Here is a 16,235-nt window from a genome sequence, read left to right as displayed (position 1 = left end):
TCCTGCTTTTCCAGATGAGTTTTGCCCCACTGAGATAAAGGTGAGGTTTGCTATCAGCTGTTCCCAGCTCAGGTTCCATGGCTGTGTCCCAGTTCCAGTGGCAGGCAGACACAGGACACTCATCTCCCTAATTTAGCAGGAGTTAAACTTGAGCCAGGGAAATGGTAAGTGAGGAGCTAGAGAGTGAAAATCAAGATTAATCATTGGTCTGGAGATGTTCCAACACATGACATTTTAAAGGGAAAAAAATTGCTAAAAACTGAAATCTGCTCACAAAATTAAACTTTACCTAAAAATGGGCAAAGTAGGATTTAACACCATTTTTTTGTATAAAAACTGGAAGGTTAAAAATTCTCCAATTTGAATTATTCCATTGACTTTAAACGCAAGGGAAAGTTATACCTATAAAAAGTGAAATTGCCTAATAAAGCACAGGAGGAAACAAAGAATGCACCTGAAACCCCCATGCAAGGTTGTATTACAGTGTTAGTGCTTGTGGGTATTTCATTGCAAAAGCTCCTCTTGTATTCACTACAGCAAAAAATTTAACACAAGTGTTTTCCCCCTCAAAATCCAGTTTTTTCTCCATTCTCGAATAGAAACCAAAGAAGAGAGAGCCCTGGTTTAGCTTGGAGTACTGTGAGCACACCCACTGGCTTTGAGGAGAACACCCCTTTTCCTGCTCCCCACGGGCTTTTCCAAATGGTATCTTAATTGTCTGAAAAGTATTTTATATCTTTTGATATTTGGTGAGACACCTTCCCCATCCCAGCCACAAAGCAGGTTTCACTTACTTTATGATATAAATATTTCAGCTTCCCAGGTTGGTCAGATACGAAATGAGCTTTTTATTGAACATCAGGTTTGAATCTCAACACAGGATTTATAAATCATTGCAGGCATTAAGGGAGTAAACAAGGTTCCAAAGTCAATTAATAACACTTAACGCTCATCGGATTTAAAATATCAGCAGCAACTCCAGCACAGCACAAACCCAAACAGCTCCAACTAGTAATCACAAAACCACTTCTGGAAGAAAAACAACATTTGCCCAGAGGGCAGGAGAAGAAATCACAATAGGAAGAGAAGTTTTCTGATCGCTCTTCTTCATAAAATGATGACATTGCTATTTTAACATTGAGAACTGGAATTAAATACAGGTCCAGAATTAAAAATAAATCCACAGCAGCAGTTTGTACAATAGCAGCTTTTATTGGAAAGGCAGGCTTTTGTTTCAAGTTTGTGATTCCCAGTGTAGCTGACAAGACTCGGAGCACTCTGTGGGTTTCCATCAGCTCCTGCTCAGCCTGGGGCTGAACTTCACCCTCACTCCCACACCCTGCAGAGATTTCAGGGAAGGAGCTGCTCCAACCAAACCCAGTGAGGAGAAGCTGCTGCCAGGGAGGAAAAGTCCTTGGAATGAACGGTCAGTGCAGGAGGTGACAATTCCGAGGGGCTGCAGGAACTCACAGCCAAACACAGAGAGGGAGGAGCCCCCAGCGCCAGGGAAAAGCTGCCACCCACGGCCACGGCACAGAAGCACCAGGAATCCAACGGGGTTAAGCCATAAATACATTAAATAACCGAGCAAATAATTCCTTACAACTCCAAATATACACTAAGAGACAGAACCCCCACTTCCCACAGGTCATGCCAAGGCAGCCCCACAGAGATTTAAAAAAACAAATAAAATCTTATTTTTCTTTTCCAGTGAGAGAATCCATGCAGGAAAAGGAGTTACAGGTCTGAAACTGGACACAAGCAAAGGGAAGGCAGCGTGTCCAGGGGCCTGCAGCAGAGGCAGCAGGGGAAGGTGGGCTGTGACAATCCTGTCACCTTGGATACAGCTTGGAAAGACACTGGGCTTTGGCTGGCAACAACATCCAAGAGGATGCTGAATGCTCCAGTGAGTCATTGGAATGACTGGGATCTGCGAGCTGATCCTCCTTGTGCAATGCCTTTATCGAGGGGATCTCCCTGCAAACGTTCCCGTTCCCATGTTCCCATGGCAGAGTGCTTCCTGCTCCCCACAAAGACAGGGACGGTGCCTGCTGCTCTCCCTTCTGTGGGAGCAGGGGAGCAGCAGTGTCACCCTCCAGTGAGCTCTGCTGCAATTGGAATTGTAAATGTCCATTCCTTATTTGTATGGGCCAAAAGACACGTTGGATGAAGCTCAGAGAGGGGCTGACCTGCTAACAGGTACAGGAAAACCAGCTGGAAGATGCTGCTGTGACAATGCAGCTGGTGCTTTAAATTTCACTCTGTGGCCTCTTATTTGTGGTGTTTTCCTTTAATTAGGGAAAAAAATTCCTCTCTAGCAAAGTGTTGGGGAGCTGTGGTGGAAACCCAGGTTTCCCCAGTACAGCATTCCCTCAGCACCAGCCTCTCCCAACCACTGGAGAATACCTGTCAGTGGCTCCCTGTCCCCAAACTCCTGTGGAACACTGGTAAGGGGCACAGCAGCCCCTGACTGTGCTGGAAACATGGGCTGGGGGCACAAGCTGTGGTGCTGGAACTCTTTCCCACCTAATAAAAGGGAGAGAATCAATGAGTGGCTTCCCTGGTTTTTTGGCAATTCCTGGGCAGGATGTGGGAAGCACAGCACGGGAAATCTGCCTCTGGATCAGCCAGAGCTGGAGGCACATGGTGCTTTATTTCGTGAATGAGCTAATTTGAGGCAGCAAGGAGATTTATTGTAATTGGTGTAAGGAAGGAGCCAGACACCTCTGAGCCAAGATTCTTTCATTTGGGCTAATTAATAGTTTCATATAACCAAGCTGTTTGTTTTTTAAATACAAAGCATCGTTTTGCTCATTGTAATTCCTGTTTCAGCAAATAACCACAGGTCAGTGTCAGGTACTTGTAATGGGGGCAGGATTAACTTGGAGAAGCTGTTGAGATATCTGGAGAAAAGGGACAGATCTGAGAGACTGAGCCAAAGAATTAAGGAGAAAGTTGTACCCCATGGATTTACACTCCATTCCCTGCAGACCTAGACAGGATTGTGGGATGTCTCTTTTAACACCATGAATCTCCCACAGGTTTAAAATCCTGTAACCAGCACTCCATTGACTGCGCTGTCCTCTGGATATTGGATCTGAAGGAGGAACCAGGTACTTTAGATGTACAGGTAACATTTAGTGAGAGTCTGTTACACAAACCTGTCCAGAGAGGCACCTACAAAAGCCACAAACCAGCAGGGACACGATGCCTGCTTCAAACACCAGCTTGCTGAGACCCCCAAATTCCAGGCTTAAATCCCTGTGGGTGTTAAATCCCACTCCCTGCTGCAGGAGCCAGGGGCCACCTCTGTGCTGCCAGCTCTGAGTCACAGGAGCACGTTACTGCAGGTAGCACCAGACTGCACAAGTCACACACAACCACCCCATCCCATCGGGAACAGCATCTCCACAGCCAAAAAAGGTAAAGTATCCACACAGCAGCAGATGTGCTGCATCAGCAGAGTCCAGCTTTCAGCAGTGCTGCAGCCACGCAGCTCCCAAAATGTCAGGAGAGACAAAATCATACCTGGAACTCAGGACAAATCCAGAGAAGTTGATCTGGATTTACAACAAAGACCACGAGTTTCAAACTCCAGCTGCCTGCCCCACAGAATCCAGACAGCACGGGGAGAATTACAACAGTTTTCCAGTCCTCACCTCCCAGCACTAACCAGGTCTGCATCCAGCACAACTTCCAGCACGGAGCAGTGGAGGTACAAACACCCAGCAGCTTCTCCTCCTGAGTCAGTAATTCATTCTGCCTCGGATGCTGCTGTGACTCATGTGCTGTGGTATCACAGCAGAACATCAAGGTGCGTGTCCCAAAAACGATAAAGAAAAGATTTGCTTGCAAATACAGACTTCAAGTATTTAAGTGGTTGTTTCTATGCAAATCAGCCCAGCATTCCAGGTTCTCTGGGAAGCTCCATGCTGGCCTCTCCCAGGTTTATGCACATGGTTACCAGGCTGCTTTTACACAGGGTAACATTTTCATCTTCGGAAAGACTGGAATGCCACTTTTTTTTTTGCCATACTACATATTTTCTGGTTATTTCTGAAACCTTGGCCATTACAAGTGAATTCTTCACCGTCCGTAACAGTGGCTTTAATCTGTTGATTTTTGGTCCAAAAATCAACCCCAACCCTGACCCCAACTCCAGCCTCTCCACCACAGCAGTTACCCCAAGTCCTGCATGATTAGAGCCAAAGCTCCAGCTGCAGTGCAGCTGCTTTCAGAGCAGGTCTGGCAGGATGAGACCAGGAGGTTTGGGCTCCACGCAGTTGATCCAGAAGTTTGCACAGCTGGCGTGGTACTGGTGCCCCCCGTACGCCAGCTTGAAGTTGTCTGTCTCGGAATTAAAGGCCTGCAAGAAGAATTGAAACAAGTGTGACAGTCTGATCCACTCCAGGGTCTACACCTAGAGTGGAAACTGGCACAGGACCCTCCCCTGAGCACTCCACCCCATCAACTCTATTTGATTTCAGTTGCAGGTGGACAAAACCTTCAGCCATCACACCTGAGCCAACCTCCACCTGCAGGAAGGGAGCCCTGACCTGGCCCCTGGCAGCTAACTCACCTTGTTTCCTGCATCTTCAGTTCTGTTCCACCTCCCTACCGAGGGGAAAGCCTGTCCTGCTTGCCAGCAGACAGCTCCTGCATTTATTTCCCTGGCTCCAGCCTGGCTGTGGCTTAGGCAGGTGCAATTCTTGCTCTTAGTGTTACTTCAGGTTGAATTTGATCTACTTCCTCCTGTTAATTGAAGCTGCTTTACAATAGGAGCCTCTGAGCGTGTGAAGCCATGAACAGGCTGAAACCACCTCGCTGTTTGTTGCTAGGAGATACTTTCCAATGCCTCACAGCTCCCTATTTAAAAAAATATCCCAGCCCTGCTCTCCACACCCTGGATTTCCTGCAGAGATTTCTAAAAATGCCACTGCCTGCTACACAAAGCAAAAAGTCAATATTTCTAGCACAAAGCCCCTGAAATCCCCCCTCTCCTGCCACAGACACACAGGCAGCACAGATTCAGGAACTCAGGGATTTTCTGTCACACAACAGAAGGAGCACAAAACCAGAGAGCTGGGCACAAGGCACAGGCATGCAGACAGACAAGGGGAGGCTCTGGAGCATGTTAGTTGGTCAGATCAAGAGTTAACGGCCACAAAACATGACTGGAGAAGAGGATTAATGATTGGTACAATCGAGAATGACAGCTGAGAGCCCATTAGCAGCTCAGCCTTCCACACTCAAGAAGAATGAGTCTAGAAAGAATGTTTTTTATAGGTTCATACTTTTTTGGGAAGTTCTTCCACAGATTTCTCTTCTTTCTGAAATAATGTTGAAACCAAAAAGTCAGGAAAAGTGCCTCTATTTTTAACTGGTTGGCACAACTCTGCACATGCCCTGGGAGTCCCTCCCAGCTCTGCTAATGGCAACAGTCCCCTCTGGTGAGCCATTTCATGGAGAAAAGTCATTAACAGATTTTGTTAAAAAAATATGCATACTTCAAAAAATCTTAGCATCCCAGTTTCTTCCCCGTTACGAACAACTGAACTCAACCCTTTCTCCACAGCTGTGTCACACCAAAGACCAAGGAACACTGGATATTTGAGTACAGGATTTTATTGAGACCCATCTACAGGTCAGAGTTTACAAATTATAACCATGGGAATTTTTTCAATACACCCATCCCTGGAAGTGTCCAAGGCCAGGCTGGACACCCTGGGATGGTGCAAGGTGTCCCTGCCCATGGCAAGGGGTGGCACTGGATGAGCTCTAAGGTCCCTTCCAACCCAAACCAGTCTGGGATTCTATATGAAAGACCATACTGTGAATTCAAAAGGACTTTAACCAGCACACTTACTTTGCTTCTGGAATCCACGTTTAGGAGACACACTCCACAGGCAAGATCCTGGGCATTTTTAATCCCTGGGCGCAGCATACAAGAAGAGAAATCCAGGGAGTTTTCATCTGGCTAAAGAAAGGAGACAGTAACATTTAGGCATTTTCAGTACCTGAGGAAGTTTCAGCCATCATGATAAAGAATTACTGAGCACTGAGAGCCAGCGTGTCCCACAGGCATGGCAGGGGTGACAATCATCAGAGCTGTCGGGATGGACTCGCCACCTCCACCAGCACTAACCTGTAACACTCCAAGTCTTAAAAAAGGCCTCGAGTACAAAGGAAGGAATTCTTGAGTTGCACATTCCCACATCCAAAGGGGAAGGAGCCCTGGGAACTGGGGGAAGGCAAACAGAGGCTCTGCAGGTGTTTGTGCAGCTGTGGGGAGGGAGCTCTCCCAGCCCGCCCTGGAGAGCTGGCTGCAGCAGGATTCACTGTCCTGGACTCCCTGATACTGCCTCAGCAAAACAGGGCAGCTGGCATTCTCCTCTGGGGTCTTTTAGGACCTACAATCTGGCAGAGAGGTACAGAATGGGATATTAATGTTAACCAAACCATGGAATTCAGGCCACCAGCCATACACAGGTTAAAGAGAGGCAAAGGGTGGGAGAATAAACCTGTAAATAATAAATTCATGTGGTCACTTTTCCAGTGCTTAACCTCACATTTCAGCCACAGGATAAATGATCAATTAAAACATGGCATAAAGAGGATATAAAACTGTTCAAATTTTGCATGAAAATAGTAGTGCAAATAAAAGCAATGACTAGAAATGCAAGAAGCTTAAAAAATGGTGTAATCCCAGGCCATGGGTGTCTTAATCCACACTCTGGGCATGCTGCTCACACCACCCGCTGAATGGCTGGAGAATAATTGGAATCCTGAAAAAAAACACCCTTTAATCTCTAAGTAGATCAATCAAATTAATAAAGGCACTCTAATATTTGTTTACCAAATGCATGAGTGAAGCAAATGAGAAGGTCATCCTGCAATTTGCTGTGAAAAACCACAATGCTGTGCATAAAATTACCTTGTAACAAAATCCTTTAAAAGATAAAATTAACCTTTCTGAGCACATGCCTAGGAGCTGGAATACTTCTCTGCAGTTAATTGGCACTTCTGCATCATTTAGGATCCGTGACTGTAACACCAGAGGTGTGGGTTCCACCCCTTCCAGTGAATCCCGTGGGGAAGAGAAGCAAGAAAAGGGGTGATTTGGAGAATTACAGGAGTCATGAGCCCCTGGTTTTAATAAGTTCAGCTGGACTGTGTGTGCATGTGAGAAGTCACTGTTTGCAGCTCCTAATGTGCTTAAGATTTAGCTGGAGCTACGAGCCAGGAGCTGCTGTGGCTTGGAGAACACGTGGCCAAGCTTTGGACTTTCAGGTAATCCCTGTAATCTTCCAAGGAAAAGCACTTTAGGAACTGTATTTTAATCCACCTGTTTAAATTAGGAAAAGATCCTGATAGCTCTTGGGATTGTTGCTATCAACAATGCCAGAGTTCAAACAGGTGAATCCACCTCTATCCACCTCCTCTGCCAAGCAGTAAAATACTGAGGATATAAATTCCCTAGGATGTCAGGCTCTGGGCATCACAGGACATCACCAAAATACCTGGGGAGGTTTAAAATGTGCAAAAGGTGTGTAAAAAGGGACTGGTCATTTATAATACCTGCCTTGCAGGGAATGCCAGTGAGCTGGAGATGGGTATTTCTAGCAGAAACCAAGTAATCCAGGCCTTACTTATAAGTAAGTGTTTACTGGGAAGGAAAAACCTTTTGTGGCCACAGCTGCAGTGCAAGGAGGAAGCCACAAATTAAAATGCTCAGTGGAAATCTCCCCATGGTAATGATCTGCTCAGTGATGCTTGGTGTGGTGTGCTGATCCTGAGAACTGAAGGCTCCTTGGATAAGCACTGAGTTAAAGGGATCCACTGTGTAAGTCAGTATAAAGCACAAACAGATGGGTGATTCCCTAAAAATGTGAATTTTTCCCTGGTTAAAGGAAGTCATTTTGCACATTGTATCTCCTGCAACACAAGCACACAAACCCCACAAGGAATTTAATGGCAGGGAGATTTTTCTGCCTTCTATTTGTGTCTGTTCTGCACCTCTGGCTGCTCCTCTTTTTCCCAGCTCCTCTGCAGACCCTTCCCCCATGGGATGCTCCTGCTCTAAAGGGCCACCCCTCAGAACATCCCTGCCTGTCCCCCTCACCCAGCTATGTCCAAAGCTCTCCAACTCCTACCAGGCTGTCTGGAAGCAGTGGAGCTTTTCCTGGCAATCCAGAGCAGGAAAAGCTGTTTAGTCTGTGGCAGGAACCAAAACAAACTCAGGCATTTCCAAATGCAGAGAGAAGGGAGAACAGTTTAGTTGTTTCTGTGTTGCTGCACTGTGTGGTTTGGAATTGTGAGCATTAAAAGCAATTGCAGGGATATTGAAAAACAAGACACACATCCATGTGATTCTGGCTTTGTAAAATGGCTTATTTGGATTTTACTGAATTTGCCTTACTGGAGATGTCCACAGACACCCAGGATATCACCTACACCATTAAGGTACTAAGTCAGACACCACTGTGTTTGTGCATAAATAACAGTTTTCTTACAGGGTTTTAAACTGGATTTCACAAACAAGTTCATTTCCATTTTCCAAGAGAAGAAACACAAACTGTCAAGTCAGGACCCCCTGCAAAGTCTCTTTAAATATAATTATGACATTTGTTTCAGTAACCAGGCAGCTTATTTGGGTCTTACCGTTAAAGCAGCCAGGGACATGAAGCTGATCAGGTTGTTCCACACTTTATCAATATCCTTCAGCAGCTTCTGGAGCTTCTCACTGCAAACAGCAGTTGCTTTGATGCCCAGCTCCACCCTCTTTGTTACTCTGTAGACTTCAACAACCCCTGTGGATGTAAAACAGGGGAGGATTGCAGAGAATTCACTGGATGCCAAGCCTTGAACTCAGAAATGGCAAACCCGGATGTGGCACAGGAAGGATGGCCATGGAGGGTTAGTTCAAAGCTGGAGTCACATTTGTTTGGCAGAAGAGTTTTTCATTATTTAGGTGCAGGCAAAGATTAAGATAAAAAGTAATGCCATTTGGGGAGGAGTGATTCTATATTCCTGGTTTTTAGAGAAGAACTCCCAAGTGTAAAACACGTGGAAAATTAAAACATACCCAGTAAATATTCCATGCCTTGAGCAGACTGGATAACTTCAGTGCAAACAGATGAACTGCTTATTCCATTTAAGGTGTCGTTTGCTTTCTTTATGACCTGGTGGAAATGAATTTCATAAAATGATGGGGTTTCTATCTTTAAATAATCATTACAAACAAGATTGCCCCCAGCAGAAACTGGAGGCAAATTAAACAAGAAATGATTGCCACACTCCACCACATGTTTTTATATACTCCTGTTGAAGTAGATCAGGGGCAAGTATGAACATTTAAAACCTTAATGTATTCCCCCCAATATTCTCATTACCAAAGTAAGAGTTTCAAGAGCATGCATGCCTTGCTATCTAGTTTAATAAGAGCATTCACAGTTTGGGCTCTCTAATACTCCAATGCAAAGAAGAAATGTTAAGGAGCACTGATCTGGCTGTGAAATCTCTGGCAGCAGCACATGAATGGTCCCTGGGCCCAGCACATCAACAATTCTGTTTCTCAGGAAGCCCTGAGGAGCCAGGCACTGGTACCAGTGCCCTGAACAGCACAATACTGGGCAGCCAAACACGGGACCACCCAACTAACCAGAGAGCTGGAATATTTAGGGAAAAGCCAAACTAATCCCCAGTGACAGAGAGATTAGTGTAGGGTGCTTAGCTGAGGAGGTGGCAGCTTTTGGTTTAAAAACTGTAATTCCCAGGGCTGATTCCCACACTTTCTCTGCCTGTTGGTCTCAAACACTGAGTGAGCTGGTTCCTGCAGGGAGGAGGGAAGGATTTGGAGGAGGAGGAGGAGGTGCCACACTCACCTGCAGGGCGCTCTCCAGGCACCTCTGCCACTCATAGGCGTACCTCTCACTCTCCTAGTGCAAAGCAAAGGACAGGCTCAGTCTTGTTCCTACACACATTTCCCTCCCTTTCTCCTACACAACAGACACACAGCAGACAGGTATTTTAAAAGCCTATTTGCAGATTAGCTCTGTGAACTTTTAACAGATCTGTTCCTAATCTCTCCCCGTTCTTTCAAGATTTTCTAAGCACCTTAACTCTAAAATTTGATTTCTGGAAGTCAGAAGGAGTTTCAAAAGAAAGAACATATAGGAGTGGGTAAAAGGTTTCACTGCACACACCTCCTCCTGACACATTTGTTACAGTCTGCTGTTCTAGCAGTGGGGATTAGCAGAATTTAATCTGAGTCCTTTTCCCATTTCTTCTCAGGATGAGCTGGAGAAATAACTAGCAGGCAGCCAAAAAGTGATTCCATTTCCCAAAGCAAACGGTCTCAGTGCCAAAGCTGGGATTAGATTTAAACTGTAACTAATTTCCAGTCATAAGCTTAGGCTGCAAGGTCAAGTGATTCTGTGTTTCAGACAAGAGCGTTTTCCCACTTCCCTTTAGATACGTGAGAGAAGAAACTTCCAGGTTCCACTCACAACATCCAACTGCACCTGGACACCATCTCACAGTCACACCCATATTTAAATAGGTAAAGCCCCAAAAAGCTGGATACAGAACCCCCTTGATGTCAGTGCCAGCTCAGCTGTGTTGCAGACAGTTCCTTACCTCCACCTCCCCAGTCAGGTCCTTGTACTTGTCCCTGATCACGGGCAGTGCCGGCTTCTCGCTCAGAGTGTTCGACCGGTCCCTGAACGGCTGCTCCAGAGCTGGCAGAGGTGAGGAGCGACTGATTTCTCTGTCCCCCAGGCTCAGGCTCCTCTTATGAGACCCTAAAAAGTCAGGTTATAAAAAGTTATTCCCTTACTCTAAAGACCCAGGCTATTTAAAATGAATGAAGTGGCAGCAAAGGTTGTCCTGTTCCTCCAGAAGAACAAATATTTCTCTTTACTCAGTGACTGCTGCAGATTTCCCCAGTGCCTCAATTCTTACAGGTTTTTGGCACAACAAATATTTTCCTTGTAGAAAAAGACCTGCTCCAAATGCCACAGAAATCAATGAGAAGATTCAGGTCGTTTCCAGCAGCCTTTAGAACAATCGCCATTAGCTAATTTATAACTGAATTAGGAAAATCAGCCTTTGATAAGCACATGCATCACGAGGTTCCTCCACCACGGGCAGGCTTACCTTGCACAGACAGGTCAAAGGTAGCCAGCTCACTCCTGATCATCTCCTCACTGGACTTCACTTTGCCTTGCGAAGTTGCCACCAAGAAGTCAAACTTGCTGATTTTTGGTTTTTCACTTTGGAACTCTCCAAAGTCATCTGTCGCCTCTCTCCGCAGCTCAGAGGAGACTCCAGTGAGGAAATCAGTGCCCAGGGCTGAGTCAGCTGCTGCTGCATCTTGAGCTTCCGAGGGAGGTCTGGCGAAATCCCCGAAGTCTCCGATGTCGTCGTCGCTCGGAGCGCTGGGGACCGGCCCGGAGTCTTTGAAGTTCGCAAAGGCTGCGAAGGAAACATCCTGCAAAGCATCCTCGCTGGAAAAGGTTGTCACTTTGGAAACTGTTGTCATGGTGATGTTTTCTGAGCTGCCAAACAAGGTCTCCTTCTTCTGGAGGACAGAGGTGGCCGCGGAGGAGCCGCTCCCCGAGGGCTGGGAGAAGCAGGAGAGCTTCCTGCCCTGCTGGACGTCGTCCTTGTCGGAGCTGGACCAGTCGTAGCTCGCCAGGCTGCTGACTGCAGAGCCACTGTGACAGCTTCCAAACGGGCCACCCTTTAAGTCATCCACATCTGAAACAAACCCCCACAATTAGGAGCTGAAGTTCAAACGTTAAACTCTCTACGCCGCCTAAGAACAACTTGCTGAGAGTCTGGAGGAGCTGCAAGAACAAACACAGTGAATTGTTGTCTCACTGAGGATTGAACTGGAGTTTGCACAAAAATAAGCTGGAAAATACCTGGGCATTTAATACAAAAATTTCTCTGTTCAATGAATATAAGCCTTGACCTCTGAATGTTGTCTTAACATTTTAAGCTGAAAGTCACCATATCACTATGGTAGTGAAGAAACACTAAAAAAAAATCAGTTTCTGTCCAGTCCAGGCTGCACAGATCACCAGTTGAGTTTTCTGGCTGCAGAATCTACAATCAAAATATAAATGTTACAACTCAAACACCTTTAATGCGTTATTACATCTTATCAAATCCAACCACACAGAAGACTGGGCCGACTTTTCTATTCCTGTGATAAAGTATTAATTTAATTTTATATTCATGCTTTGATACAAATAACATATAAAAACGTGCTGCAAGAATCTAAAGAAGCCTAGAAATCCTGTGTGAGCTTATCAGGGCTCCTGCAGCGCCGCACGGGCGACTCGTCAAACTTCCAGGTGCCAGCACTGACAGGGATATTGCAGAGATCATGTTTTAACTGAATAAATAGTTTGTAAAAGCTAAGTCTAGAGAAAATCCAATTATTTTGCAGAAAGCTCCAAACATTTATACCCACCTGGCGATTACATGGCCCAATAGGTTCTTCTCCCTGCCAGGGGCAGGTGTGAGATCAGAGCCTGCAGTGCCCGGGGGCTCTGGCTGCTCCCACCCAACTGATCTTTCACTTCCAGACTGAGCCTGATCCCCAGCGAAGGCACACAGAGCCAGGGGCTGGGCAGTTCTCATTAGAGCATGAACCCCCTCTCCCCAGCAAACCAGCCCTGCTATCCTACATTTGACATTTGTTTTCCAGCAGGAAGAATTGTCAGTTTGGATCAGAGACGCGGCCGCTGCGCAGCGCCTGCGGTCCAGCGGCTCCAGGGACAGCAAACCCAGACCACAAAATGTTTTCCCTGAGCCTCACTGGAGCTGAGATCCTGGTGCTGAACAGCACAGGCAGAACGGGCTGGCACAGTGGGGTTTAACACAGCCACGGTGGGAACAAGCTGACTTCCCAGCTGTCCTCGTTATTCAATCCAGCCACACCAGCCCGAGGATTAAACCATTCTAACAAACCATTTCTGCCTTGGTTTATTCATCTCACTGCAAGGGGAGAGCAGGCCAGGCTCCAGGCTGCTTCCCAGGCATGACCCACATACATGGCTAATGAAAAACCTAGCAAACACACAACACAGGGATGGAGTTTAATGGCCACTGCCACGGGTCAGCCAGGCACAGTGTGTCATCCATCAGCTCCTCCCCTGGGCCTTCCTGCAGCTGCCACTTAGCCCACGACAGCATCCCAAATCCAGACCTGAGCCCCCTGCACACAGACAAGATTTCCAAGTGCCACTTGAATTCTGGATGTGCAGAGCAGCAGTTTGCAGAGGGTAAACACCGAGAGATGAAATCACCTGCTCCCGGCACAGAAAGAAGGCTCTGAGGTGAAAGGAGCTGCCCGGAGAGGGGCCGGTGATTTATCACCACAGACCACACCTTGCGCTCTCAAGCTTTTGTTTAAAGAAGGGAAATGAAAGCTTTGCATGAAAGAGAGAGCCAGAACCACCTCCGACACGTGAGCCAGCTGTAATTAATCCTGGGATCCTGGAAATACCAGCAGATACCAGGCAGGCAACCTCTGTTTTCCCTTCACTTTGTGTTGACTCCAAAACCCAGCGAAGATTTGAGCCTCGCCATTGATCCGGTGCTCCCGGGGAGGGAAAGGGAAGAGCCATGATCCCACTCCGAGGATCTGCACGCTCACATTCTGTTGGGAATTATTCCTTTGATAACTGCTAAGATTTTCAGCTGCAAACACATCCTAAAGGACCAGGTCAGGCACTCCTGATCCAATCCTGGCTCAGGATCAGCTGCAGGCTCTGGGGGAATCCTGAACTCACCTGCAATCAATAGGGCAGGGCAGGGGGGGGGCAGAACTATAGTTTAATTATTCACAAACTAAGACTCAGGGTTCTCTGTGTGTGAATTCAGGCAGACATGAAACCTCTGCAGAGGTGCAAGGGCTGAGGTGAAAGGTAATAGTTTGATTCTGTACATTTGATTTTTTCTTTGATAATTCCAGAGGGATCACTCCAGTGAATACACTTTTTCCCAGGAATATTATATTACAGGAGAAGCACTGCGTTCAGAGTCAGTGTTTACAGCTCAAGCAGTCCTAAAACAATTTAGTGAGAAGTATGAAAAATAAGAATGTGGAACCCAAAGTCCAAGCTGCCTGATCATCACCTGGGACCAGCTGCACCCACACGAGCCAGCCAAGGCAAAGCACTGGCTGCCAAGTTAATATACAGTTAAAGTAATACAGTTAAAATACTGTTTCCCAGTGTTATCTCATCTCCAGAAAAACTTGCCACCCCTGATTTGAGCCAACTATAATAATTTATTTCAACTACCAAGGATTAAGTTATGGCTGGAGGCAAATTACAAACTGGAGCCTTCAATGTCAACAGCGCAATCATTTAAGGAAAACCCTTGACAGCACTAGTGACTGTCTAAAGAAAACTGAAAAAGACAATTCAGGGACATTGGAATAAATTTAGGGATTTTAGCCAGCATAGGAGGCTTTCAAGTTTTTGTATTTCAGTGGATATTAAATTCTGATGAATAAATATAACTCTGGTGTCACGTTTTAGTTGTTAGGGTGACACAGGTGGTGGCTGTGGAGCTCTGTTCCCAGCAGAACAGCATCAGTGCTGTTACCCTGGGAACATCCCCTGCAGCCTGAGCAGGAATCCAGAGCCTGGATGGGGACAGGCACCACCTGCTCACTGCTTCCAGTGGGTCTCCACCTGATAAAAGGAGATGAAACTGGAAGAAAACGGAGTTTCATGCACTGCTGCTATCAGTGTCATGCCTGTCAGCAACCAGAAAAATCCAAAGCCCATTTCTCAGCTGGGGAAGCCTAGAACAGTTAATAAGAAGGGAATTATTCCCATCTGCTTTCCCTAAAGAATGGCCGTAGCTAAGATGGAAACCATCAAGAATGCTGACTGCAAGATAAATAAAAATGAAGAAAATAGAAGAGAAAAGCCTCCAAACCTCATGGAATTACAGGATTTGCTAATTATTTGGAAATGATCATGATAAACGACGTTTCACAGCAAAACAAAGCCCCTGAGCTGACACTGGGAGCTCAGTCCCACAGAGGCCCTTGGGAAGGCCACGGCAAACACATCCACACCCTCCCTGCCAGAGGCCTTCCCGGGATAAACCAGGGTGGGTAAGCTCTGCTGTGTACAGAATTAACCCAAGTGAGGGCAAGGGAGTGAATCTGACTGTCAAGTCTGGACAAAAACGTAATAAATACAGTCATGAACGTTCCTCTCCCTCCTCCAGGAATGACTGGCTGAACAAACACAAACAGCACGAGCCCTGCAGAATTAGGTCTCAGCTTTATGTTCAAAGCTTTGGTTTAAAAAGCTTTAGGGCTGGGCACGACCAACTGATCCTCCAGATTCAAGCAGGGGTGTTGTGGTTTTCTGCCTTTTTCTTTTTTTTTCCTTTTAAAAACTCTCCGGCTCGGTGTAAAGAAGAAAAGCCACATTCTGCTTCCTGGGCTGGTTTTTGTTCTTGTGGCAATTCCAAAACCCCACAACATTTTAACCATTCCACATCTCAATTATTTTTAGCTTTTTACCTTGTCTGCTAATTTGATGATAATCCCAAGCTGTCAGTGGCTCAGGATTTGGAGGAATTTGAAGTGACATAATTGCGTGCCACAAATTTGCAGTTGTCATTTATGTTTGAAAGTTTCAATATTTAGAAGGCAGAACTTCCCAAATGGAAAATTTACTTTGGGGCTCTGGTTAACTCACACTGGATTAGCGAAATAAATATCAGAATATTATTTAGTGGGCTTCTACTCAATAAAGTCTAGATAGCAACACAGTTTTTTCAGCACCGACTCGCAGAAACAACTCTGCCACCACACATTTCCTCCACTCCATCCCTCTCAAACACAAATTCTTGGAAAAATATTATTTAGGCTGATATGTAAAGATTCAGAAGGTTACAGGGAGCGAGGTCAAAGCGTTGGAAGAGGAGAAAGAAGCTCACCCACACCCTGCTCTGCTAGAGAAAAGCATCCACCAGCTTAAGGGGATACCAGAACCTTAAACTCTGTATTTTTGAGGAAAAAGAGATACATTGCTGGTTTGCAACAAATCACACACATCCCCACGTTTTCAAAATATGCCAAGATAATATTTATTAACACAGCAGGACTTACAGATCACAAAAGATAGTGATACAGAGGAGCTCAGAAGGGAGGTACCAGAGTAAAGCATGCAGGTCAATACTTGCAGAAGAGA

The 16,235-nt window shown here is 46.0% G+C and overlaps 1 protein-coding gene across 7 annotated transcripts in view; it reads right to left on the bottom strand.

Annotated features, from left to right (window-relative positions):
• Positions 1–824: 824 nt before the first annotated feature.
• The window catches only part of SYNRG (synergin gamma), a 37,190-nt gene continuing 21,779 nt past the window's right edge, over positions 825–16,235 (bottom strand). For 4 of the 7 annotated variants that reach the window (XM_032130180.1, XM_032130183.1, XM_032130184.1 and 1 more), the window contains 8 exons: positions 11,158–11,760; positions 10,639–10,802; positions 9,885–9,938; positions 9,086–9,182; positions 8,662–8,810; positions 5,867–5,977; positions 5,295–5,330; positions 825–4,366 (listed from right to left, as the gene is read on the bottom strand). In XM_032130180.1, coding sequence (XP_031986071.1) covers positions 4,235–4,366; positions 5,295–5,330; positions 5,867–5,977; positions 8,662–8,810; positions 9,086–9,182; positions 9,885–9,938; positions 10,639–10,802; positions 11,158–11,760 — 1,346 coding nt within the window. In that variant the 3' untranslated portion in view covers positions 825–4,234. Of the gene's footprint in view, positions 4,367–5,294; positions 5,331–5,862; positions 5,978–8,661; positions 8,811–9,085; positions 9,183–9,884; positions 9,939–10,638; positions 10,803–11,157; positions 11,761–16,235 lie in introns of all 7 variants that reach the window. The other 3 variants (XM_032130181.1, XM_032130186.1, XM_032130182.1) reach the window with 2 other exon arrangements.

This window comes from Corvus moneduloides, chromosome 20 (genome assembly GCF_009650955.1).
Source record: "Corvus moneduloides isolate bCorMon1 chromosome 20, bCorMon1.pri, whole genome shotgun sequence".
In the NCBI taxonomy this organism is placed as follows: Eukaryota; Metazoa; Chordata; class Aves; order Passeriformes; family Corvidae; genus Corvus; species Corvus moneduloides.
This window is presented reverse-complemented; position numbering and strand designations above follow the sequence as displayed.